Consider the following 25,419-nt stretch of genomic DNA (forward strand, 5'->3'; position numbering starts at 1 on the left):
TGGCTTCCACAAAACTTGCTTAGGAAACAGGGTGGCATAATAGCACGGAGAGGAAAGGATTTTCTAGTCCCGGATATCTTTCACTTTTCACTCTCTGCTGGCACCAAGAGGAACATGCTTGACCTGGTTTCGTCTGAGGAGTTATGAACTACGAGGCTCTCATGAACAGGAAGGAGTCTGAGAAACACAGTGCCTAGTGGCAGGCCATTGTTTTCTAGTCATCTGCTGTTCCATTGCTGATGAGGGGTTCTGCCAAGCAGTCATAAATGGGTTCCCAAGCTCTATATGAAAACTGAGTGAAGGATTTTATTTTTGATTTGCGAAGGAAAACATCTCTGCGAGGACATTTATTCTCATTTCTGATGTGTACAGAGGCTCAACTGCCTTAAATATCACCACAGAAAGGCGACCGGACTCTGAAACCCTGGATTCCCCGACTTTCTGTTTTCTAGTTTGTCCTGTACTAGAGGTCCCCTGCTCCTAGCACTTTGTAATACTGTCGATTTGTTTCCAATGCAATGTGATGTTTATTTTATGTTTATCGTTAATAAAAAGAGTTATATAAAAAAAAATATCACCACAGAAAAGGAGGATTCATTTCCAACTAGTCTCAATGAGGGTACATAAACCCCAGGCCATCAGCATTTTTGATGTCCCACAACAAGGAGATGTTAGATTCCTGGTTAGAGAGAAAGTGATCACCCTCTGTTTATTACCATAAGGAATGGATTGGGCAGTAATAATCATTCATCCGTGTCTCAAATGTCACCAAAGACATCAAAACCCTTCTCTGGTATCAGCATGAAAGCATATGGCACCAGATATGAAATTGCATCCTTATCCCAGCACTGGTCAATCTTTTATCTTTGTGAGTTCAAGACTTCTTGGAAGTTTCCGAGATGCAATGAGCACAGTGGCATCGAGGCCATGAAGTGGGCTGGGGGTCCTTAGAAATATGCAGCTTTGAGCCAAGGGACAGCAGGCTGCAAGTGCTTGGATTTAACCCACAGTGAAACAGCACAAACCTGGTGGAAGCATGACTGAAAGAAGAATACCTACATTTGGAAGTAAGGAAATGTCTCAGGCTGAAGGCACATGGACGGATACACAAAGAGCTGTAGACAAAATTGCTCTCTGGGTGATCACAAACAGATAGACTTGATGCGCCTGCTGGTTTTATTCTTGCCATGTCAGTGAATTAAAGGCATGCCGCTTATATCTACTGTTATCTGTAGGTCACAACTTCAAAATGGAAAGGTCAATTTAGCCTTACATTCTTTTAAGTTTGGTAAATTGAGCACCATTAAGTTGAGAAACAATATCATGGTTTTTATGTCGCCTAGAATAGCAGAGTGCATTAAGAAGCCCTGAAAACAAGTTATACTACAAGTGTATCTCTAACACGTATGTCTTCATATGTTGGTAATGGGAAGTGAGAAACTCTGGGATCTGCATACTGCTTGCTTATGCACCCTTGGGCGAGTTGGGAGTGAAGGACGTCTCTGCATCTTACTGTGTGTCCTTCCCTGCACAAGGGTAAAGGTTGGGGGTTAGGGACTTTATTGTCTCTTAAGAGTTTTCTAACAGTACAAAGATTTAGGTTGAGGGTGGAAGCTAATGTGGTTAAGCTCACTGGGTCTGCCACCTTTCTAAAGAACAACATTCTTAGTTACACAATGCCAACTATGCTGGCAAACCGGGCATAACAGAGTGAGATCATAACCGAATTCAAGAGGGAGAAAGAGACTTAAATGCTACAACAAGTAGAGAAATTGCTAAACTCTTTAGCTCTGTTGCTCTCTTTCTGTGCCCTCTTTCTAACACTATCCACAATAACTCAATGGTAAACTGGACTACACTTATAGAGTATATGCAAGCCAAAAGTCTACTATGGTTCACTGCTTACTTACTTTGGACTGCCAAACATGGAGAACACAGAAAAGAAGCCACCAGCACCTCCTCAAGCGGTCTAAATTCCCAGGCCAGAGGGAATAAATCTTGAAAACCCGGGATGGTGTACTTTTTTCCAGCTATGTGTAAAAGCTCTGATGGCTTTTGGATGCCTCAAAGAGAACAAACAGAGCCGTAGAGTAAACCAATCTAATGAGTGTGCAAACATATCTGTATTTAACTGCTTTACAGATCGTTTTATGTTGGCAAACAAACCCTTTGATTGGTCTGTCACTTGTATAATGGAAGCCTTCAATTCGACTCAGAGGAGAGACATTCTGCGGATAAAGAAACCGCCGCACGGTGCAGTCATTGTTCGAGCCCTGTGTGGGTGCCAGATCTAAAGGGACATCATTTAACTTCTTTCACAACCGAGCCCAAGACAAGAAGCTGATGATTAATAGATGAACTGTTTGCCAATGGTTTCGAGTAGTCAACATACTAGAACAGTAAACTTCTTATGGGAAAGGTTAACTGCAATAACAGTTCCTTCAGACAAAGTGCCATTTTTATGATGACTCCACATAAAGGAATAACTTTTAGAGGGTTATTTGGAAATCATACTCTTCACTTCTGTGTCCTAGACCCTATCGCTTTAAAGTCAGTCGATTACAGCTTCCCCTTCCTAGCTTTGCCTCAAAGAAATGCTGGCAAGGGGAGAAAGGCATACTATATCGCTTGTTATCTCCAGCTGTGCGTGCTATAGGTCTCAAATGCTGTAGCGTGAAATGCGCCAGAGGTTCTAACGCATGCGAGATGTCAAGAGATCAAACTTGTGACATGGAATGTCGTTTCCAGTTAAATGTATTTACAACACATCAAAGTACAAATACACAGTGATAAGGAGCACTGCTATTGAAAGTGATCTTTATTCATTAAGTTATTGGTGACGCGCACAGTCACGTGACTCAGAATAAGCGGTGAAGCAATGAACAACATGCGCCCTATTATAACAACATTATTGGATTTTCATGACAAAGTCCTACAGATGAGAATTTATGTTTTTGCACACTGAATTCTCTGCAGATTACTAACAAGCATTTGCAATGCAATCAGCCGCGTCTTTGGGACCTTATATGTATTTAGCTATGCAGCACATTAGCCTAGGTGCTGAAACATCTACTGTGGTTTAACATGGAGGGAAAGTAAGTACCAAACTGAGTGACACACCAGGTATTATATTTGTTTTTTTTAACTTAAATAAACTTAAATAAAAGGCATTGTCAATTACAATGCCAATAGCTTAAACTCACGTAAATGCGAGACCTATTGCATTGCAAATGCTTGTTAAAACTGCATCACCGGCAAGAACCGGCCCACTTAAAGCCCTATATACATGTCAACATTTATTGTGTACTGTAACTGTTAGCATGCACGGTGATAAAGTGACGTGATCAGTCAAGCCCCCTTTCGTACCACTTGTAAAAAATCAGCATTTGTAAAAGCGGCTATTGGCTATGTCAATTGCTCCCTTTGATTAGCAAGTGTTCCAGTTATACATATTATCTCCATTACACAAGTATTTATCCAAGTTCAATAGGTTTCAGGTTGCTGTCATTTTCATCATTAATTAATTAATGTAACTTAATTTTTGGTATATCTGGTATCTTTTGGATTCTAATGGGGTAAATACTTCACTAATAATGTATTTTTATGGTTATCAAATACTTAAGAACGTAGTTGTGTTCTTTACAAACAGTTGTCAAAGGAAGAGAAGATTTGAATCCGGGGTACCAATTTTCAGAGACCACTAAAGAGAAGCAGAGTTGTCTGGGGCTCTAATGTTGCTGAGGCAAGACAGAGAGCAAGAGTAAAAGTGGACACACAGCACAGTTGCGGCAGTATATGAGGGATGTGCAAGGGGGAGGAGGGGTCACTGTTAGGCTAATGGAGCAAGACTTCGAAGAGTAGCTATTGGGTCAGTGCGAGATGTCACAGGATGCATAACATCAGGTCTACAAAAAAAAATGCATAGTGCTAAAGGAAAAGACTCAGAAGTACGAACAGGGCAGATGAGACTACACACTGGGGTTCCAACCAAACAGAAGCTCCAAAAGGGGCAGAGAGTGCATGTATCCGCTAACATAAACAAAATTAACCAGACCCCGCCCAATGAATAGTCACTTCTGTGGCAAACTATTTGAAATATGAAGTTATGCAATTTTGTCCAGGATGAGCTTTTAACACATCTTAAATTTTAAAGGGAACAAAAAGTATTCAATAATTTTACAAGTACCCCACAAGTAACATAAATAATTTGAAATGTAGTGTGGTTAAACTACAGAGCAAATAGCGTAGAAAATATATTAGGAAGTAGTAGAATCTCTTGATTGGTCCAAATGCATTATACATCATTAGTGACAAGCACTCTACATCACCTTCTGTTTCACTGTGTTAGCCGCTATGCCGTGTCTTTGTGCAGTTCCAATGCCCACAAAGCAGAGTATGATGGGAGCATGTCCACTGATACGTAATCAAGATTAACCAGAGCCCGCACCGTGAAAAGGCACTTCTGTGGCAAACTCTTTGAAATGTACAGTTATGCAATTTCTTCCGAGGGTGAGCTTTTAGCGCATCATATATTTGAAAGGTAACTATGTCACAGAAAAAAAGTATTCAATAATTTGACAAGTACCTTGACCTTCTTCCTCGGCAGACCCTCGCACTCGCCCGTGCGCACCCGCCCTTGCGCCATGCCCATGCCGTTACTGTTCCAAATTTATGCTCTGCTTGCAGCCGAGGAGCGCTGTTACTTTGTTACGGCCTGGACACATGTCCGGATCACCAGCTTAAAAGCACAAGCATAAAACCTATAGGAAGGCTGCTTTGAGGAAATAAGCCAATAAAAAATGAAGCTTCCCCACTATAGTGTATACTGCATGCCACGCAAAGCAAGCAGCGCATGCGCGCTGCAACGCTAGCCGAGGCCTAAAAATGCAACTAGAGGCACATCTGGAATACGTCAGCCAGCCTTTTAGCCCACACATAGAGGCGCTTACAAAAATGCTTTTTTATATATCCAACAAGTATTAACTTTTAAAACTTCACTTTTCTCTGGAAATATTGGTTTAAAGATTTGTGGAATAACTGCGACACGGATCAAAGAGGTTGAATTCTTTTCAAATGGAAAGCTTCGACACTCAAAATCAGGGAATGCACAAGCAAGCTTGCACCTCCGCGCTTTGATTGAAGTTTCCAGTTGATACTCTATTCACACAGCTGTTATCACTTGAAAAGCCCCCAGGCACCAGGAAAGGCACTATGGAAGCCTGTGCAGCCTCGCTTGGTCACCGCATTGTTCCAGAGATAACTCGGCGGGTACCTCACTTCTGCTAGAGCGGCGGACGGAAACATGTCCAGCCGCGCTTTGCTACTGAGTTGCTCCTGGGATGGCCTAGACTCAAAGTGCGGCCCCCTGATCAACAGCAGTACTGGGCTGTTGTCACTGAAATCAGCGCCAACATTAAAAGGATGTTAAATATACAGGCACGTCTTTATTTAAAGGTTAATTGAAGTTTGAAAAAAGTAAGTAACTAGGTTGTTCTGCACCACTTAACTGTAGGAACACCTTAATTTTTAAAGCTATCTTGCAGCAAAAGTGTAAAAATATGATAACATCTCTTCAAAATTGAAAAAGTGCATTAATTCCACACAATTTGGTCAAGCGGGGAAGCTGGGATTAATCTCAGGCTTTCTGGTTTCACATTGTGCAGTTCATTCACTAGTTGTATATGCTTTGCTTTCCCTATACCCACCTTACAGTACCCCCACCCCCCAAATCTCCACCCTTCTGGCATCGATGTGGCCCCCGTCACATCACAGACCAAACTTTGTGGCCCATGAGAAAATGCTTGCAAGTAACCATGGCCTAGAGTGTACCTCACCGTTGCCAGGTCGGCCAAGGTAGGACCGAACAAACACAAGGCATGAACTAACTAACGCACAGAGCCCAGAAAAGAGGGTAACACTCACATCTGAATTGCACTTACTGATTCCGCTGGTGTGCTGCCAGATACACAAATATGGCACGAAAGAGTCCTGAAGACAATGCTTATGTTATTGATGTTTGAACACCAGAAAATAACACAAAAAACAGATTCAGGCGTCAAACTTGATCCGGAAAATCTCAAGCAGTACCCCTGCGCAACAACAGTCAGCCCAATGTGGCTTCACGTCGCTCTGTATTGGAAGTGATGCATGGGGCCCTACATAGACGCCACCCATGCGCACTGACATCAGCTACTTTCTTTCCGCACTAACAGATACAGATCTGGAGCAATCACTCACCTACTTTTGTCCAATAACTAAAAGGTGCCGCCCTGACCTCGATCGAGTAAATGTGCTGTTCTAATGGAGTCGGAGACTACTGATCACCCCTAATTCCGATATGGAAGCCCTGCCCCTCGCAACAAATCATGTCCTACATGATTTGTTTGCCACAAATTCAGATAACGGTAGGTATGGTGCTGTGGAAGAGTATGCCCAACCCTACCATGAGGGAGACCAGCATAAAAATCTCCAAGATGCAAGTGGACTGGCTAGTTCCCCACACACTGGGATGGTCTGCCTCTGGGGATTGCAACAGAGCAAAGTGATTCCTTTTACAATGGTTGTGCAGCAGGTGGCAGAGTCCTTGATGTTCAACTCCCCACTCAGGAAGTTAAGACAAATGTTTTAACTGAGTTGGCTGAGCCTGGTTCTCAGCTCGTTCTGTGAACTGGACTCCTTTCATTTAAAATGTTCCCAATTGGAGATTTTCACACTGGTCACTACTAATCTGAAAATTGGATTTTGCGCCTGAGGGCTTGGGCAGTTCAGAAAGGAAATGATGTCAGTGTGCACGGATGGTGCCTAGATAGGACCGCACTTGTCACCTCGGGAGTGGGGTGATGTCTGTGCAGAGCAGCAAGGCGATACCTGTCTGCATGCAGGGGTACTCCTTGAGATTTTCCAGATTCGGTCTGACGCCTGAAGAAATATTAAAAAGGTGAGGCATCTGCAATTAGAGTCTCTACCAAAAAGAGCAGAACAGAAAACAAGCAAAACCAATAGGTCATACGTGACCTGCTCATTTTTTAAGAGGAAATGCTACTGCAATGATTGGCAAGTTTGTGTATGCAGTTGTGTTAATTGGTCAGAGGGTAAATGTGAGAATGAGACAACAGTTGCATTGATGAATGGTTGCATTAATGAATACATGAGTGAGTTAAGGAAGACAGAAAGACTGCACAGCATTTTGCATTCCTTCTCTCACAAAAAGTTGAATAATGTTCTTCCTAAAATTCTTAAGTTTTGCACTTGTAGCAGTGAAGGAGCAGGCGGCTTGCAGTTGCATTTGTATGCTAAGTTCTTAATAGATCTGCAAACCCAGAGTAGGCACCCAGAGCAGACATTTACTTTAAACAATGAAGTAAGGAAGAGCTGGACTGATTACTTTACTTAAGAAGTTTGAATCACTGCGACCAATCCACATATGACTGCCCCTTTTCATGTGCTTCCTCCTCCAAAGACATATCGTTTTATTGTGATTACCTCTGCCGTCAAGTGGATCTTTTTTTACCTCTCCTTGACTCGTGGAAAATAATTTTCACTTCCTTCGAGACTCTAGTGAAAAAGCCCATGCAGCATATCCAAGTAGTGTGTGGATCTTTCACAAGTTCAAAGTGCTTAACGTCAGAAGGCTTCTGGTGTTACAATGCAAAGACTTTGAGGCACAAAAAATGCTGGACAACATCTTGGCAAAAAAAAATGTTTCGGAGGCCAAGAAAAGAAATGAATGGAATGAAGGCTAGGCATATTAGTATACCCATTTGTAACTTGGGAAAAACAATCTGAGTAATACTGAGGAGTGCTGGATATCTGCATTTTTTACAATAAATAACGTCCAAAACATAACATAATTTTGTGTGAAAAGTCATAACCTTCATCACAGCTTAGTTGGCATGAAACAACACTACAAGAATTTTTAAAAATGAAGAATTTGCAGACTTGTAGCTATCAAAAATGAGTTAATATATACCCCATGGTTACTGGCACTGGTATCAATGAAATTGATTGTCAAATCAAGCAAATACAACCAAGACCATCTAATGAGAAGTTCAGAGGGACATAGATGGATAAAAATAATTAACTTTGAAAGGGTAACAGGTTTGATTCAAAGGCAAGAAAAGTTACTTATGTTCAGAAACAATATTTCTGGTGAATACTCTATCCACCTGTAGAATGGTCCAGAATGGATCCAGAAAAGGTGAAGTAGCTCTCATGTGCTTGTACCACATCTTCAGCTTGATTACCGTGCTTCCCTGAATGTGATGTCACAGAGTTATATGGTGCCACTCCAGCGCTTTGAAGTCAGGTCCAGCCCTTTTTTCCACACCCTTAGAGCAGAAGAACCTTTAAAAAAGGGGCGGTGGCCGGACTGTGAGTAATCTGCATGTAGAACAGAATCAACCAGAAATGTTGTTACTGAAAGTTAGTAACATACTCTTCTGATGATTACTTCTACCTGCTGATTCCTCACCTCATAAATTAATACCAATAGATGCATTCTCAGGAAGTTGGTCTGAGGAGATGAATCAACCAAGAAACCTTGCCATAAAGACTCAAAGTTACCATCGTTGCAAGGCCATGGACAACACAATATTGTCTGGAAGGATCATACCAGAGTCCCACGTTACTGTCTAACCCACTTCTCTGCCAGGAACATTACTAGACTGTGTCAAAGAAACAGCCTTTTCCACGGTTACATGGACCAAACATCATTTAGATACATAACATAGCAGGAAAACAGTTTCTGTGCCACCCTGGCCTTCTTGGGACCCATGTATCAAATGGGGATCAGCCAGCCAGAACATGGCCAAAATCAAAGAAAGTAGCACTCAAAATCCTGTACAGATGTGTGCAGGGCAGCAACATTCCCCCCAACCCCAACCCCCCCCCCGCCCCCGCCACCCCTCCCTCTGGGGCGGTGCAGAAAATTAAAGATCTGTGGAAAGGAGAAGCTTATGCTGTGGCAGTATCATGTCAGACAGAACAAAACGAAGGGTGGATAGACCAACAAAACCAGTAACTCTGAAGCGTGTCAAACATATGTGAATAACAGATAATACAGAGATAAAGTAGAATTGTCATAAAAGCAATTGTGTGTTGGCTCAAATGATGAACCCATACAAAAATGGACCAAACTAGGTCCCACTGAAGCCTGATAAATGGCGAAGACGAAAACAAATTCACTTAGCGGGCAAACAAAGAATACTCCAGTAAAACTTAACTGTACAAAGATAACGAGGTATACCACAACCGGTAGCCCTTAGCAGATTAAAACCACCTTCTTTTCGGTGTATTAAACAAAATATCTCCTGTAGCTACCATACACAGTCTCAACAGAGAAAGAGAGTACACCCTAGATGAAGTTCATCATCTTAAGTGGAAAGAGACTAGTCCAGGTTGTCTCCACCTAGACTTGGTCTTGAGAAAGCCATGCTTCAAGGTTTGGATGAAGAACCTATTCATCCCAGAGGAGAAGATAACCATCATTAATGGAAATGGAAGGCAAGAAGATTAATAGAAGACTAACAGATCTGCCTGAAACTACCACTCTGGCAGACTTGTTGCAAATAATATTACTTGCTCCAGTTCTGGCGAGGTTGACTCCAAAGACGCGTGAGAGGAAGAATCGGAGAAGACATGATATTGTAAACAAATGTCCACCCAAGAAGGAGAATCTTCCAAACATCTCACTATGGAACAGAAGGGCAGTACAGCTTTGACATTGCTGTTGTCATAGGCCAGACAATCATCGGATGGGCGTCCTACTGAAAGCTAAGACCAACCCTCCGTTAGTGGAAGATACCAATGTATGTCTGTGAGATGACAATGTAAGAATGTCTGCCCTCATAGTTAGCTAACTCGCCAAAGGAATGAAGGACATCAAATTGTCACAATTTCAGTCTCAGTGCTATATCCTTTCGGTATCCAGATACTGCAAACATGACCATGTCATTCTGAGCATAGGTCTCTTCTTCGGAAATAGCGGAAGTACATCCTAAAAGCAACGGGTCTTTGGGAGATGGTGGAGAGAATGGTGGGGTTTAAAGAAAGAACTTGAAGGCACCTAACAATAGCCTCGTCAAAATAGGAATCACTGTTTTAAGGTGAAGGTGAGAATAGTCAGCGAAAGAAGATAGTTTCCAAAACATAAAACAACAGTGTTCAGAAGGGGAATCTTGGCTGCAGACCTAGCCCAAATTCTGCATCTTGTGCTCAAGACAAGGGAGCCCTAATATTTTCTGAGCACGCAATTGCACTATCATCAAGAACTTAATGTATATGAGTGAAGGCATGAAGTTATGATACCATGTGAAATGGCAGAAATGTAAAGAAACTAGTGAAACATAGCACAGAACATCAAATTTGTGAATGAGCCAGCAGGATCGAAAACTGAGGTACACATACTGCAGGACGAAATAGACAAACCCCAGACTTCCGGGCTAAAAGAACCTGAGCCAGGACAGCTACATGAGAAACTCCCTTAGAAAAACGAAGTCTGGAAATTTGGAATACACTATATTGCATTTTGACCAGAGAGTGAAGGTGCCCTGCTGGAGAACACATCCAGGCCGGCGAATGAACAGAAAGAAAAGGGGTTAAGAATACACATCCCTAAAAAAAATAGGGGGAATCCTCATGCACAATTCAGTGGGCTCAGCAGTTAGAACTGATGGAAAGACAGCTCGGACGCATGAAGGAAACTTCCTCCCAGAGGACATATAATCTCCTCCATGGATGCATTAAAAGAGTTTGGGAGCAGGGAGAGGGGAGGAGGAGGAAGAAGATTGCTGCTTCTGGTCTCATTATTCCTTGAAAACAGCACTCCCCCTGTAGCCATTGGCTGCCACAAATTGTTGTCAACCGGGTAGGCTGGTGTTGCCTACAAGGTTGTATTCTCATGTAGCTTCTGAATCTCCTGTACCACAAACGGGAAATTTCCCCAAAAGTATCCCAATCCCGAGATGTGGTAACTCTTAACAAGTCTTTAGTGCAAAGGAGGAGGACTGGCTGAGGGAAGTAGAAAACAGAAGAACTAGTAACTCAGCTTCAAAGCTGGGAAGGGGCTACAATGAATTATACCTCCTAAAAGGATGAAAAGCAGTCCAATATGGGGAAGCAAGAGCTAGTAATGAGCACGGAGAAGCAACAGGAAATGAAAAGGTTGCTAGGCATCAAGTGAGTGTCCCAAAGATGTCTCTCATAACCCGTAAGTGCTTGTTGCTGCTTGGGAAATGATTTATGGCAGTTGCTATCTTGGGTAAACCAAATCCTCAAATCACTTTGTAGTAACAAAAAGTTTATTCAGCGAAAGAATTCGGTTGGCACACCGGTCATTCACCCCAGAAATGAACCATGTGCCATCGAGAGACACCTGGCGACCCACAAGGATGGCAGGCTAGACAGACTGTGATGAAGGCAAGGTTGAAACAATAATTGTTTTGATTCTGCATTAATATTGTTGCTTCAGGCAACCCCAAGGCAAGAACCCAAGGAAAGAAAATCAGCACACATTTACAATGGTACAGTATTTAGCTATGAGTTTTGTACATATTTTAATAGTTTTTAAGTTGTTCTCTAATGAGATTTTAATAATTAGGTTAAGAGAATTCGCTATACTAGATATATGACCAGTCCCAAAAGGTTGTTTGCCGAAGAGCGTGATCGACTTTTATTTTAATTAATGATTCTTATAATCTTGGAATATGAGGCAGCTTTATCCATGTGTTTAAATGCATTTTTTTTATGTCACATGTTTTTATATATATTTAATTCCATTTGTATGTGGGGTGAAATGCTTTTATGTCTGTAAATTGACGAATAAAGCTGTTGAAATGGAAAATCAGCACACAATGAACAAACTAACATGTATTCAACATTTTTTTAAACACAGGAAATACCTGTGAGAATTGTCCGTCGTTTACACTGTTCTTCCACTCCCCCTTGCCTCTTGCCAGACAGAGTGAATGGCATCTCAAAGACAAAACGACGAATATTGTGACTTCTTTCAAATTCAGTTCTCCTCTCCTGCAGCTCCTTTTCTTCAAAGTATGGGGTTACGTGGGTGACCTGAATGTAGGCATATTTTGAGTCCAAATCCTTAGGATTTACCTTGGGGGACATGAAAGAAACAGACAGTACATTTAGGGAAACATCTTCAACATAGAGTACCAATGCTATATTATCCAATAGATTTTTAAATCATTTTAAAAGCCACCTATATGCTACTGAAGCTTCCCAGGTCTCAGAAACTGGTTAATACTTAATAGACACAGCATGTCATTTAAAGACTATAATTACCAGAGATTACTTCTAACCTAAGAAAATCTAACTGATAATGTCATGAAACATGAATTACTTTAAGCAGGTGAGGATAGTGAGAATTGAAGAATGCTCTAAGGGGAAGAATTTTTAAGAATGGTTCTTAATAAATTATCTCTTTTTAGGCACGGTCACAAAGTCTGTGTTAAGGTTTTAATGATCACTTGGCTTACAGTTGTTTTTCACTGATTCCCGAAGTACAATAAAATCACATGAGCGGAACACCCTCAACAACAGAGGAAGGTCTTTTATTGAGGAAAGATCTCCTGACACTTTAAAGGTTTCCTCCAGATCAAATGGAATGCTGGCCTGCAGCTACTTAGCGGGCAAGCACAGTACAACTATTGGAGCAAGCTACTGAACCCTTAGGATGGTTGGTAACCAATCCCTAGTCTGCCTCATAATGTGATGACAACCAGTAATTTGGCTCAAGTCTCATGGAGTTAGTTTTCAATTCCAACTAATCATCACAACAATAGAATGATGGGTGCTTTCTAAAATGTAGTAAATGGGGGCAAACATTTGGTCTCATGCAAAACACTGGCTCCTTACACTCATTCACTAGAAACTCAAACTTTCAAAAAGTACCCAAAAGGCTGAAAAACCATACTAGTGAAAATTAACATCTTCACAGCATCCAACTCATTTAACTTCTTGGCAATGAGCCACTCATGATACGATGGCAGATACTCAGTTGACTTTGCTCATTCCATCCACGAGGGGAATGAGCAGGCCTATCACAGCCTTGGGAACCTCTCCCCTTATAGTATTGTAGTTCATCTTAAGGACCGTTTACTATTTCTTTCCGGTTCTACATTTTGATATTTCAGATCTTTATGGATATTGGCGTTTTTTGTGCCACCAAGCAAAGTCAACTGATTCTCTGCCATCATATCGTGAGTGGCGTGAACTGACTATCTTTTCAATTTCTGTCTGGATTACGATTTGACACAGGCCTTTACAGGATCTACGTTTATGTCCTTGGTGCCGTGACATCCTGCTCTCGTCTTTCCATTTTTTCATAGCGGAATTCCAGTGGTCGATATCTAGGACACAAAGCACCTTCGAAGTGAGCCAGATGTCACATCCGGGATCCTAGATACTTTTCTCAACTGAGAGGATCCAGATATTTTCAGGCTTCGCACCGATTGGTGCCTTTATACCCTTAAGCCCTGATGAAGTTCTCCGATGGAGAACGAAACGAGTTGGCTGGAATTTAAAGCTCTTTTTTGATATTGAATAGAAAAAGAAAAGAACTTAAGTAAAAATAATTTTCTATCTCTTGGACTCTATTATTCCGCGCACTCCCACGATATTGCTGTACTTTGTCAACCTTCTCTGAAAACACAAGTAAAAAGTACCTAAGGCGGGAGAGATTTGCTTTTGCTAGGCCATGTAGAAAAATGAAATACGGAAAGGTGCTATGTTGAATGAGCTCACACTCCCAGGAGTATGAGTAGAGGATCAAAACCTTAAAAAGATCGTCACACTAAGAGGCGCCTATCAATCTTCACTGCAGAATAACACAATAGGACTGAAGCACATGGATGTTTCTTTTTTTTTTTATGCGCAGAAACTAAACTCCAAATCATGCAAAGAGCAGCCGATCCATTCCTGCAAGGATTTTCTTTTGTCTGAGGTAAAGAAAAACATAATCCACAGACAGACCCATTGTAATTAGCTAAGCACCAAACAGCTTGCGTTTGATTTGGGCAGGAGGAGCATTATATATACATCTGCTGGTCAGCAGTTTTACCATTAGAAAAGCATTTAAATCTGGGAAAGAGCCAATGATTAACATTCTGTGCACGCCCAACAGAACACAAGCAGTCCGCAATTTAAACATGACTTGGTATGTGGGCATCAGTTGTCGCTATCGAGTGGTGTGACCCTGTGATTTCACATTGCTCATTGCATTTGGACTGTGAACTTCCACATGGGGAAGAGAAAGATCGTGAATAGCAGCCTTTTTCCTTGGTGGCTTAAAAGATGCTCAGTTTCATATTGGATTTGCAAGATCACAAATGTATCTCAACTTCAGCATTGGGTCAATTTTGCCCTGAATGAACGTCAAACGATTCTGCCAAGATCCCATCGCTAAAGTTGCACACAGAGCAAAAGCATCCACTAGATGTTTGTTCACCAGGCAGTAAATGCCTAGCAACAGCAGACCAGCTCCATATTCTCCTCCAAAAACAAAAGCTGAAGACACCTCTCAAGGCGCCCTTAACCAGACAGTCTACCCTAGACTTCCTCCAATAATTGTTCCCACAATTCTTGCATCTTTCCATGCTCTTCCTGTTCAGCACTCTGTTGCTCTCGAGCCAGCTTCACACTCAACAGTTATTAACACACAAACAAAATGAAGGTCTGCTTCTGAAAACTGCATGTGGCTTGAAATGCATGTCTTAAACCCAGAGCCCTACTGGGTGGTCAGCAGAGAACAGCAAGAAAACTAAATACAAGGTGCGTTAGAGGCCTTGTGGTATACCAAGTCACTGAGCATAACTAAGAGAAGCAGAGGGAACACATGCGAGTTATGGACAGGAGTGTTGCTGTGGCATTTCTAGTGAAGAAGCAGGTGGCAGAGTACAGGGTGGAAATAGGATTGCCAGGGAATCATGAGACAAAAGAAAAACTAAAAATAATTTCCACAAGTGTATGGGTGTGACCAACCCGCAATGATTTCATCTTGCACTGTTAGCAATATTGTTTTTATACTTTGGTAAACCTACTTAATATTAAAGGACTGTCTTTAACAAACTAAATACAAAATATTACAAATAAACATTGAATGCACTATAATGTGCAACATCTTTTTAAGGCACTCTACTGCTTCTGGGGCCCACCGACTTAAGAGTGAAATCTGAGTTCAATATGAATTCTGATTTGGCTTTCAGCCTGTTCAAATATGAGAACTCAAAAGAGATCATTTGCAGTAACTTGTTAACTTTTATACCTTGCCAGAGTCCTGTATCATCTTGACATTTTCAGAACCAAATTTATCAGAGTAGAGTTTCAGTAGCCTCTGGGATATTTCAGAGAGAGGGGTGAGCTTGGGCTCTTTGTAAATGTACTCCTTCCCGTCTTCATCTTCAAAGAATCCCTGTGGAATAAAAGAAAATTAATAACCGTACTGGGCAATGGCAGTTAGAAAAGATGGTTAAAATGAAAACTGAAATGGACGATGCTTTAGTGGAATTTCCTTCTCAAAACAATACAGCATGGGAGTAATTGTGAAAAAGTAGTCGCCATACCTACTTATTTGGAAGATAATTAAGCTTCTCCTAAAACTACTTTTGTGAAATTTACTCTCTATAGTCTTTCCCCACCATTTGATCATATTTCTGACTTTCTAGGGAGCCACAAAAATCCCCAGAGGACACTTGTAAATCTACACAAGTCTTAGATTTTCAGGATAACTCTTGCTGCATAACATATCATAAGCAATCTGCTGAAGTGTGGCCAGATATATGCATTAGGACATCAAAATGTTTTCTCCACCAGGAATATATATTTCTTGTGGCAAAATCTTGCCCCACACACCCCAAATGAAAATGGTTGGGAAAATTGGGGTGTTTTTGTTATGCACAACTTGCACACTTGTGTCTGCATATTTTGGAATAATGTGTAGGCACAAACATTGGGTGTGTAAGGTACCGACAAGATTAGTGAACAGCCACAAACATGTTCATCCTTCTGAGCACTGAAGAGCCTAGGAGGAAACATTTTTACTCCAATTAAAAATGCATTTAACTCCAAATCAGAAAGAAATGATGGCATGGAGCGTAGTTTTGAAATGTTGCTTGAAACCAGAACAATGGTGACTTAGGGCTTACTAGTGCCTTGGAAAATTGCAGCGCCCATGCAAACCCCATGCACAGGTGTCCCAATTACGAGTGGGTTGCATATTTCAGACTCCTCAAATTCTCAACATAAACATATTGCGAAGGTAAAACTGTTGATATTTTCTAAGGGGAAAAGCCCAGAGAATACCAGACATGCACATTTTGCTTCTGAAGTAACAACATTGGCGCACTATTGCCCATTTAAATGGGGCAATCATAATTGCCTGTATTTATTGGATGCAAAAAAGCACAAATAATGAAAACCCCATAATTGGGTCCTTAGCAGAAGCATGATCAAACATAAATCTTTGGTTTTCGGGAATGGGAAAGGGATTTTTTTTCAACATAGCATGCAGTTGAAAAAATAATGTTCGATTCTCCCAGTCTGTAGGTCAGTGTCTTTGGTGGTGATGTAGCAACCATGCTTAGAGCACAGGACCAATGTTCCATGATGACGACTAGTCACTGATGGCCGCAAGAAGGAAGTAGATTGCAACAAACTGTCTCAAAAGGGCCTTGTTGCTCTGGGAGAGCCCTTTCATCCCAGGCACTCTAGACAGTCCTACTGGTATAAGCAGGGAAGAGGAACAGAGTGTGGTTTGAGGTCCTGAACATGGATAGAGCTACAGGGGGACTAGGTCTAGGGGACCTGGAGCTTTACTATATTGCTACACAATTGCAACAAGCAGCGAAGTGGTGTTTTGACAGTCCGAACTAGGAAATTAGACTCCAAGGTGGAGAAGGGGACGGTTGTGGATGGGATGCTGCCGCTCTGCCTAATGAGAGGAGCACATCTCCTCCCGGACACCCCAGAGAGGAGTCTGCCATGAGGTTGTGGCATGGGAATTGGCCGTCTAAGCACTCCACATTCCAGTAGGTCTCTGCTGATTGAGTGGCTACAGCCATTTTGCCACACACAGGCGGCCATGGCACAAGCAGTATGGGTGGGGGGTGCATTACCCTAGGTGACATACATACAGGGTCAAGTTCATAACCTCTGAGGAGGTTTGAGATGCCTTTGGCCTAGAAGCTGGGCAGTTCCTGTAATCTGTGAAACTAGCTCACACTGCCAGGGAGGTTTGGACAACTTTTCCAGGGGTCCCAAACACCTCCATGAATATGCAGGTGTTTATAGTGGTCGGTGGAGGGAGGAGCTTTGTTTCAAGGTTGAATAAAACACTGCGGATAACAAACCGTTAGGCACAATAATGTGGCTGAGAGATTCAATGACATAACAGGTGATACTGAGTGGCGGCCACAGGTTAGGCACAACTGTTGCATAATAAGAGAACGTTGACCATGGATAACGGTGCAATGAGGCGATGAAATGAAGAATGTTGTGAGTATACAGAATAGTGGCATGAGAGCAAAATGTAATTCTGCTTTGCATGCATATGCCAATGTACATGGCTACTATGTATACATGTGGCCTTGTTATTATTTTGGACTATGTTGCCATCAGGTTGGACGGCTGAAACTCCAAATAAAGATATTAAAATGGCCTTGTTGCTAGGGGTGGGAGATCACCCAAATACTAGAATGCTATTGTTTCTGGGGCTCCGAAGATCCTGGTGCCAGAGCTGTTGGAGCTCCATACAATCAACAGCCTGAAGGAGGGTACAAAACATATGGAGATCAGCAACGTGACAGTAGACAAGATATTGTGGGAGATACAGACTCAATGACTCTAGAGAGTATAGGTTTTGCCGAATAGTGGAGTCTCAGTGGAGAAGCTTGCCACAAGTGACCAGACTCCCTTAAGCAAGATAACAGTGACAGGGTTTTGTAAGTTTTGTCATCCCAGGTATAGTGCATGTTTTGTAAAACTACAATGTGAAATGTATTTATACTGTGCAACTCAAATGTAACAATTCATGGCCACCTTCGAGTATAGGCAAAAATAAATGTAGCTGGGGTTCGCACTTTAAACTTCATCGAGCATGCCAGCATAATCACCCAACTATGTAACGTGTGTGAGGATCTCAGGAATAAAATGCACATGTTTATAGGACGCTTCTCTCTCTACTCAGGACCGAATCGGAAGAGCACTCCAAAAGATTAAAGTGAAAATGCAATCAACATTAGAGGCTACATGGCATTTGCGAATAAAGTGACTGCTACCATGCGTTAAACATGACCTAACATAAGTTGTATTTTCACATCACCTACTTTGCAGTACTCTCCTTGTTTATGGTATTTTATGTTATAGGTCAGTGGCATGACTTTGCAGACCATTCAGGTAAGGTGCCTTCACGCCTTGGCTTCGAGGATTACAACGCAGACCAGAGTATGGTGTTGTATGTGAGTTGTGGTACATAGGAGGTAGTGTGGGGATATTTGATGATTTTCAGTTGCTAAGTAGATATTATTATAAGTCAACTGGTTTTGGCTGAATGCTGCAGAAAGATGCTTATGCGCTAACTGGTGTATTCAGTGCTGCACGGAGCTGATATACAGGTGGGCTTATTTGGACTTTATAAAGAGTGTGTTAAGAGTTCTGTTTATAGATGTACTGTTGATTGATGGTGTGACTGCAAGAGGCTGCGGGCAGGCTGGTGTCCATCTAAGTTGCCTATCTGTGCAGTTTGGGATGGATGAAGGTGCTGTGCATAACTCGCTATGGAAGTTAATGTGTGCTGTTATTTAATGGAACTCGCTGTTGGGAGCATACTGACCTTCGGTGTGATCAGGAAAGAAAGAGCATTAGTGTGATATATATATATATATATATATATATATACACATATATAGCTATATATTGTGAAGGTGCTGAGCAGTGACAACAGATTCGCTCTGTAAAAATGCACACAAAACACAATCCTAAAACGTGGGACCAGACAGAAACATTTATGAAATTCTTACGCATGAGGAAGTGCTGGCCAGAATTTCCTTAAGAGCAGTAAAGTGATTTAAAGTCATCAACTTTGATTGCTACAACATGGACACGATGTTTACTGGTTTACGAGGAATTATTGTTCACTTGAAAACCATTAACAGGAAGGCTTTTAACCGACTGGAAAGTCTGTAACGTTTAGCGGTCGTGCGAGTTGTGTCTTTCAGACCACAAGCTTATAAACAGGGGAAATGGACCAAATCTTGAGGTCATCTAATAAACCCTGCATACCACATTGTTCAACATGGGACTGTTGAATGTACTATTTGAAAGTAATGTAAAAGGCAACCAGTTGGAAAGTCAGAAGTTACTGAACAGTAAGAAATAAACTTCAGACACAACTTCTCTCTTTCACAGCGATACGGCTGTTACCTAGGAAGTCCCTGCCTTTTCACATTAGGTCAGCAAATGTGAAATAGTCTTCCCAAGTTATGCATATACTCTTTTGGATTACCTTTAAATATACAGGTTAGTGATGTGGTCTATTGAATAAAAACATGTAACATTTTATTAGAAGCTATTTCAGGGCTTTTACATCAGCTGGGTAAAACAAGATAACAAATAGATTATGTATTGACTGTGCTGGTTAATACCTACTATCAGGGTCCAAGGCAGCCTTTTAAAAGGAGTTTCTCTCAAGGAGAGTAGGACATGTGGCTGGGAAGGAAGGTGGTATAATAGGAAGTTGCAGAAAACGAGTCAGAGGAGGACTTCACAGGCTATAGATCTCTGTAGAGTCATAATTCTTGCCAACCTGATCCTAAATCCAGCATATGGCAAAGACCAGGAGTTTGCTTATAAGTCAACTGCTTAAACACAATGAGGGCAGACAATGTAACAAAAAAAGGCAACAGAGGGTGCTCAGCATAGGCCACTAACTGCACTGTTCCATCAGACCATCTCAAATATTAAAGACAAGCCCTTGGGGGCTCAGATGTTCGGCATGAATTTGCATGTTTACGAATACTTAGAAACACAACTGGTTTATTAGTACGAGCTCTGTACTAAATGGGACAGGTGCTTGCAGGCCCCTCTATGAGGGTCTGCTGTGCCTGTTTGAGAATTATTGTGCTCTGGGTTCACAAAACCACTACTTTTAAATAAGTTAATCAAAAATGCATAAGCAGGCTTCTCGTCCAGATCTCAAAAGTGGAGAAGAAAGGACAATAAAGAGAGATTTTGAAAATACATATAATCTTTCAAGTTTCAAATCAGGCTGTGCCTTGGGCTATTTAGAAGAAATGACCTAGTAGGGGTGGGAACAAGAGATATTGAGAACAGATTTCACTAATTTGAGGAGTTATTTTGACATTTAATGTCCTGGTATGACATTTAAATGTTATTGAGTGAAGGGATTGAGGGAATTTAAATGTAAGGATTAACAGAAAAGCAAAGTAAATTTAATGGAAAGAAGTGGTACATAAGATTCATTCAACACATGCCCCATACCCATAATTTGGAAATTGTCGTCATGGTTGATCAGTGGAATCAGATATGGTAGTAGGAAAAATACAAAAGAAAAAGGCCTGGGAAAGGACAGGAGGCTAAAAATGGAATTTAGAATGGCGCATCCCTACGGCACCGATCGGAGTCGAGAAGACTTCGAAAAAGTGATCAAAAGATCCAAAAAGTTAGTCAAAAATTGACTAGGGTTACGGCTTTTTCCAGATCTGCGCTTGCTGGCGCGGAAAAAAGAAGAACTGACGTCAGCACGCGGAGGCGGCATCTAAGTACTCCGACGACGTCATCACGGCGCCCACGACGCCGACGACGGACGCGGAGCCGCAGACGGCGCCTACCGATGCGCAAGGGTACTGCTACGCAAAAATTTCCGGATCCAGTCTGACGCCTGGGGATATTCTAAGGTAAGGAATCTAATACTAACGTGTCTCTTTCAGATAATGGAATTTAGAATGGCAAGGGTGATAATGAAAGAAGCGATGGGAATGCTAGCTATAACTGGCCAGTGAAGGTCTATAAATAAACCATGGCTGTGGCTAGAGGATCTTTGGGCATACACCACCATGGGTAAAGTATTGAAGGAGAACTACTTCAGCTTGTAGCTGGAGCAGTCTCTAAACGTTGATGCAAATCAATATATGTTGAGAGTGACAGTGAACAGTTAGGCAAAGCCAGACCAAGATCTTGCACTTGAGGTTTCAATTGCGTTGTTGTTTCTCAGGAAAACCACTTGCATTTGCTATAGTATTATTATGGCGTTATTCATAAAATCAAAGGAAAGTCACAAAAAAGATATTGACATTTCAATCCAAATACAAAAGTACATGTGGAAAGTAGGCTATTCCAAAACGGAAACAAAATACTGAACGTCCATTCACAACAACCGAGGGTGAAAATAGAATGTTAAACAGAGATTTCCTGGAGAAAATATGCAGCTTAACATTTACCTAACAAGGATTCTGACCAATGATGCCAGATGGAACAAACTTTTTATTATTTTTTACATGTATGTTAATATTATGTTTGAGAACACAATCATTACCAATTACGGGTATTAACATAGTAATACCAGTAAGATAACATTCTTTTAAGCTTGGGGATTGAACAGTGCTCATGCTGCTCTGCTCCGCTCCATGATTAACATCCTCATCTGCAGGCAACTACAAAATTAAATGGAGTTATTGGTACAAAAGGGGGTTTGGTGTAGGCGCTCTAAATCAGGTGCAGTGGTAGAAATAATGCAGATGGGATGTGCAAAACTTTGAGAAGGGCACAGCACACTACAGAATGGATGGACACATGCTACACGCGCAGTCACACCCACGTCACACCAACAGCCTTAATGCAGTAAAGTTTTTTTTACAGCATTGTTAGCTTTTTCTAACATTGAATTACCTCCAGCTCTGTTTCACTGTCTGTAACCTGGTATTGCTAAGAAGTCATAAAAGACAACAGGACAGAATCAAATGAGGGTAACATTGCTGCACAGTGCATCACAGGCATCAATCACCTCATACCTTAGTTTATACAATTGAAACAACAGCATCTGCCCAATGGCGGCCACACAACTACAATAAATGAAAGTAAAACAGCTATGAATGTAAAGCTACCTAAATCCTTTCACCGTGTATTGCAGAGGATTTAGTTGCACTGTTAGATGAACTATGGAATTAACACACCACAGAGGATAACTCGAAAGCACAAGAAGGTCAGCCACACATTCTAGTACTGGAATAAAACACATGCAATACTGTGCACAGAAAACAAAAAAACATTTGCAGATGGCACTAAGATATTTCAACAGATGTTTAGAGGTGACTGTGATGAAGTCAAGAACAGCATGTTTAAAAGCATACTAGCAAACTAAAAGACACAACGTAAAGACTGCCATTATATTGCCAGGACAGGTCTACTGCAGAACTTACCGCTGCCTTTAGAAAGAAACCAAAAAAAGATAAAAAAGAAAATTAAGGTATTCAGAGCAGCAGCGCTGTGAGTTTGATCATTGCACAAAATTCATCTACAGAAAGTTATACATTTGAAAGGTTTTTGATATATTCGTCAATTCTCAGAAAATAAACCCATCAACTGTGTGGTGGCCTAAAAAATGGTTTGTATAGTTAAAAGTTTAATGCAAACAAAGTAAGATAACTACATCATGCTTAACACTCTTACTGTATTTATGAAATCACAATCTTCAAATCTGAAAATGTTAAAGTGCCACTGGTCAAATCAATCAATAAAATACGGAAAGATTACATTTTCAACTGCAAAATTATTCTGGGTGCAACTACAGGTTGATGATACTGAGACAGTGCTTATTTTGAGCCGATGGGGGCCATCCAGCACTCATTTTTGGGGACCGATATTTATTTTTCCACATCAGACATTTAAAGAGAGCAAGCGAGAGAGAAAACAAAAAACTGAAAGACGGAGGAAGAGAAAGACGTAAAAACAGTCAAAAAGACAGAACGCCGGAACCTGCAAGAGTGAGCTACAGAGGCAGGGAGTTTGTGGTAGTGGATTAAACAGGCAGCAGGTGGACTGAAGACTACACTTCAGTGGTATCAGGCGCTCTGACATTTAATATCGCCAGCCACAGGCCTCTAAGCAGAGCTTTGGGCACCAGCACTTATTCTTTTACACATTAACCACTGTTTGAAGACACATCGTAGCTGAAACCATTAAAATAAAATGACACACAGTTGCTAAACTGTTAACTTGGATAACCCGAACTTCTTTTACTATGGCTCTGAGGAATAGCATGTGCTACTGCTGAAATCGATTGTTCTGAAATGAACCTAAGCATCAGACTGGGCTCAGAAAAATGTAAACAGCGTGTCGTGACTTGTCTTGGTTACTATGCATCCTCCCCAGAGTTCCAGGCCCCCGCTGAAGACTACTTCCTTGATTGTAATGCAGACTGAAGGGCAGTGCGGTACTGCCACACACGGGTTCCAGAATCATAATCTTCACTTCAATTTGGGAGAGGGCCTGACAGTAATCCAGGCAATGTCATCTCTGACCAAAACCACATAATACCGCAGAACCCAGTCGCAAAAAGTGCAGCTTCTTTGGCAACAGGATCCATAAATTCATATTCGGAACATCTATGAAGGGGGTGAACCTGTGGCTGTCTGAACAAAATTCTTGGAATACAGTTCATGTGAATATAGCCAAGGTAACTACCTGACTACTTTTAGAGTGAGCCATAATCTGGCTTCTTTGCCAGGGATGTAGCAAAAGAAAGCCGCCTGTCTTAAATGTATTTAACATCAGAAGTGACAGAGTAACTATACACACTCCTAGAGTCAAGATCATACATGCACTCTACTTTAAAAGGATGCGGAGGAGGCACCTGAAAATTTTGTATATTGAGGAAATCAGTAGACACAACTGGGACGAAGAATGGTTTTGCTCTTAAATTATCTTTTTTGCAACAAAAATATCTTTCAATGAGAAGCAGCACTTAAAGGTTGAATATGCAAGTTTAGTGTGTTATCAATTTTATTTTTCTACGGGTGGCATCTTACATTTTCAGAATTGATCTTTTTAAAAGACATCATAACCATACTAAACTAAACATAAGGCATGAGAAAAACTTGTTAGCATTACACTGCAGGAGTTTCATAATGTCAGCCAAATTACTTGAAAGTGCCAATATTCAGTGGTACTGATGCCAGATAAAAGTTCAGAACACTGGGAGTCGGATGTGTTATAAAGTCAATTCCCTGCGAGCCAGCCCAAGCACAGAACTTTTCCTAAAGACTTTAGGGAGCTACACTGGTGATAGAGTGGCCTGCTGCAATGATGATATTTATAACTTTTTCAAAGGCTTGCAAACCCTGGGTGTCATTCGCTGGGTTCAGAGTGAGGCAGAAAATAGTTATACTCTGAGGCATACATCCAGCCTCCATGAGAAGGCTCAGTAAGCGGTCAACCCTCTAGGTCAGTAGGTCCCGGTAGTACATCCTCCTGGCCCAGTCCACAGCATAGTTCTGTGGGAGGACTTTAATGTTTTGATCAACAAGGGCCAAGTGAATTCAAGGAGGTAGCTCAAGTTGATAAAACAGAGTCCCATCCAAAATATTCCTACCCTGAGAAGTTCCAGGAGTGCAAGAGACAGCATCTCCCACTCTGAGCACTCAGAAAGTGGGGAAACCATAACCTGATCGTTCTAGTTCAGTCAGTCCATATTGTGGTATTGCTTAACAGACAATTTAAGTGAATGTTTATATTGTTACTATTGCCTCTGTCTGAGTGTGGCTACTGTCAGTTCCCTTTAGATCAAACTTGCACTTACGATCGGTGCATGAGATGGTGTGGTTTATTATCTTACTGGAGATATATTTGTTCTTGAGAGACAACTGCAGATGGAAGTTATTTTTACTGTAAACTCTTTTTTTCCAGTTAAGAAGCATACACCCAGTTTCTGTATTGTGGTTCTCTCAGTTTGGAAGAACCGGCACTTTGTTTTTCCCAAGAATGGATGAGGCTGAATCCATGACCTAAAAGTGTGGAAGATGCAGCGAAGACTGGCCTGCAGTGGGCACAGTCAAGTGCAACTTGGTGAAAGGTTCTATCTTATTAAAGCATTATCTCCTTTTTGCAACCCTTAGCAAGCCTTGGTAAGGATGTTTATTGCATTTAGGGCAGACTGCCCAGAACAAATAGGGTCTTTGCATTTCTAGGGTCAGATGCTTGGACTATCCGTTTTCTTACTTTGGTAAATAGAATAAGGGTCTAAACAAGGGCATTTATTATTTGTTTACACACACAGGGGCAAGTTCACTAATCAGTTGTTGCCCCTCCTGGATAGGGTTTTGAACACTTTTACAACATACATCCAAGTTCATTAAAATTCTTTATTTTTAATGTGCCTTTAGAGTAAGTCCAGGT

General features: G+C 41.4%; 1 protein-coding gene across 9 annotated transcripts in view; it reads right to left on the bottom strand.

Annotated features, from left to right (window-relative positions):
• The window catches only part of DOCK9 (dedicator of cytokinesis 9), a 1,161,971-nt gene that overhangs the window by 109,924 nt on the left and 1,026,628 nt on the right, over window positions 1-25,419 (bottom strand). For 8 of the 9 annotated variants that reach the window (XM_078657525.1, XM_078657521.1, XM_078657523.1 and 5 more), the window contains exons 48-49: window positions 15,278-15,424; window positions 11,898-12,108 (exon numbers count right to left, since the gene is read on the bottom strand). In XM_078657525.1, coding sequence (XP_078513651.1) covers window positions 11,898-12,108; window positions 15,278-15,424 — 358 coding nt within the window. Of the gene's footprint in view, window positions 1-11,897; window positions 12,109-15,277; window positions 15,425-21,915; window positions 21,952-22,445; window positions 22,452-25,419 lie in introns of all 9 variants that reach the window. The other variant, XM_078657527.1, reaches the window with a different exon arrangement.

The sequence above is a fragment of the Lissotriton helveticus genome, chromosome 8 (genome assembly GCF_964261635.1).
Source record: "Lissotriton helveticus chromosome 8, aLisHel1.1, whole genome shotgun sequence".
Classification (NCBI taxonomy): Eukaryota; Metazoa; Chordata; class Amphibia; order Caudata; family Salamandridae; genus Lissotriton; species Lissotriton helveticus.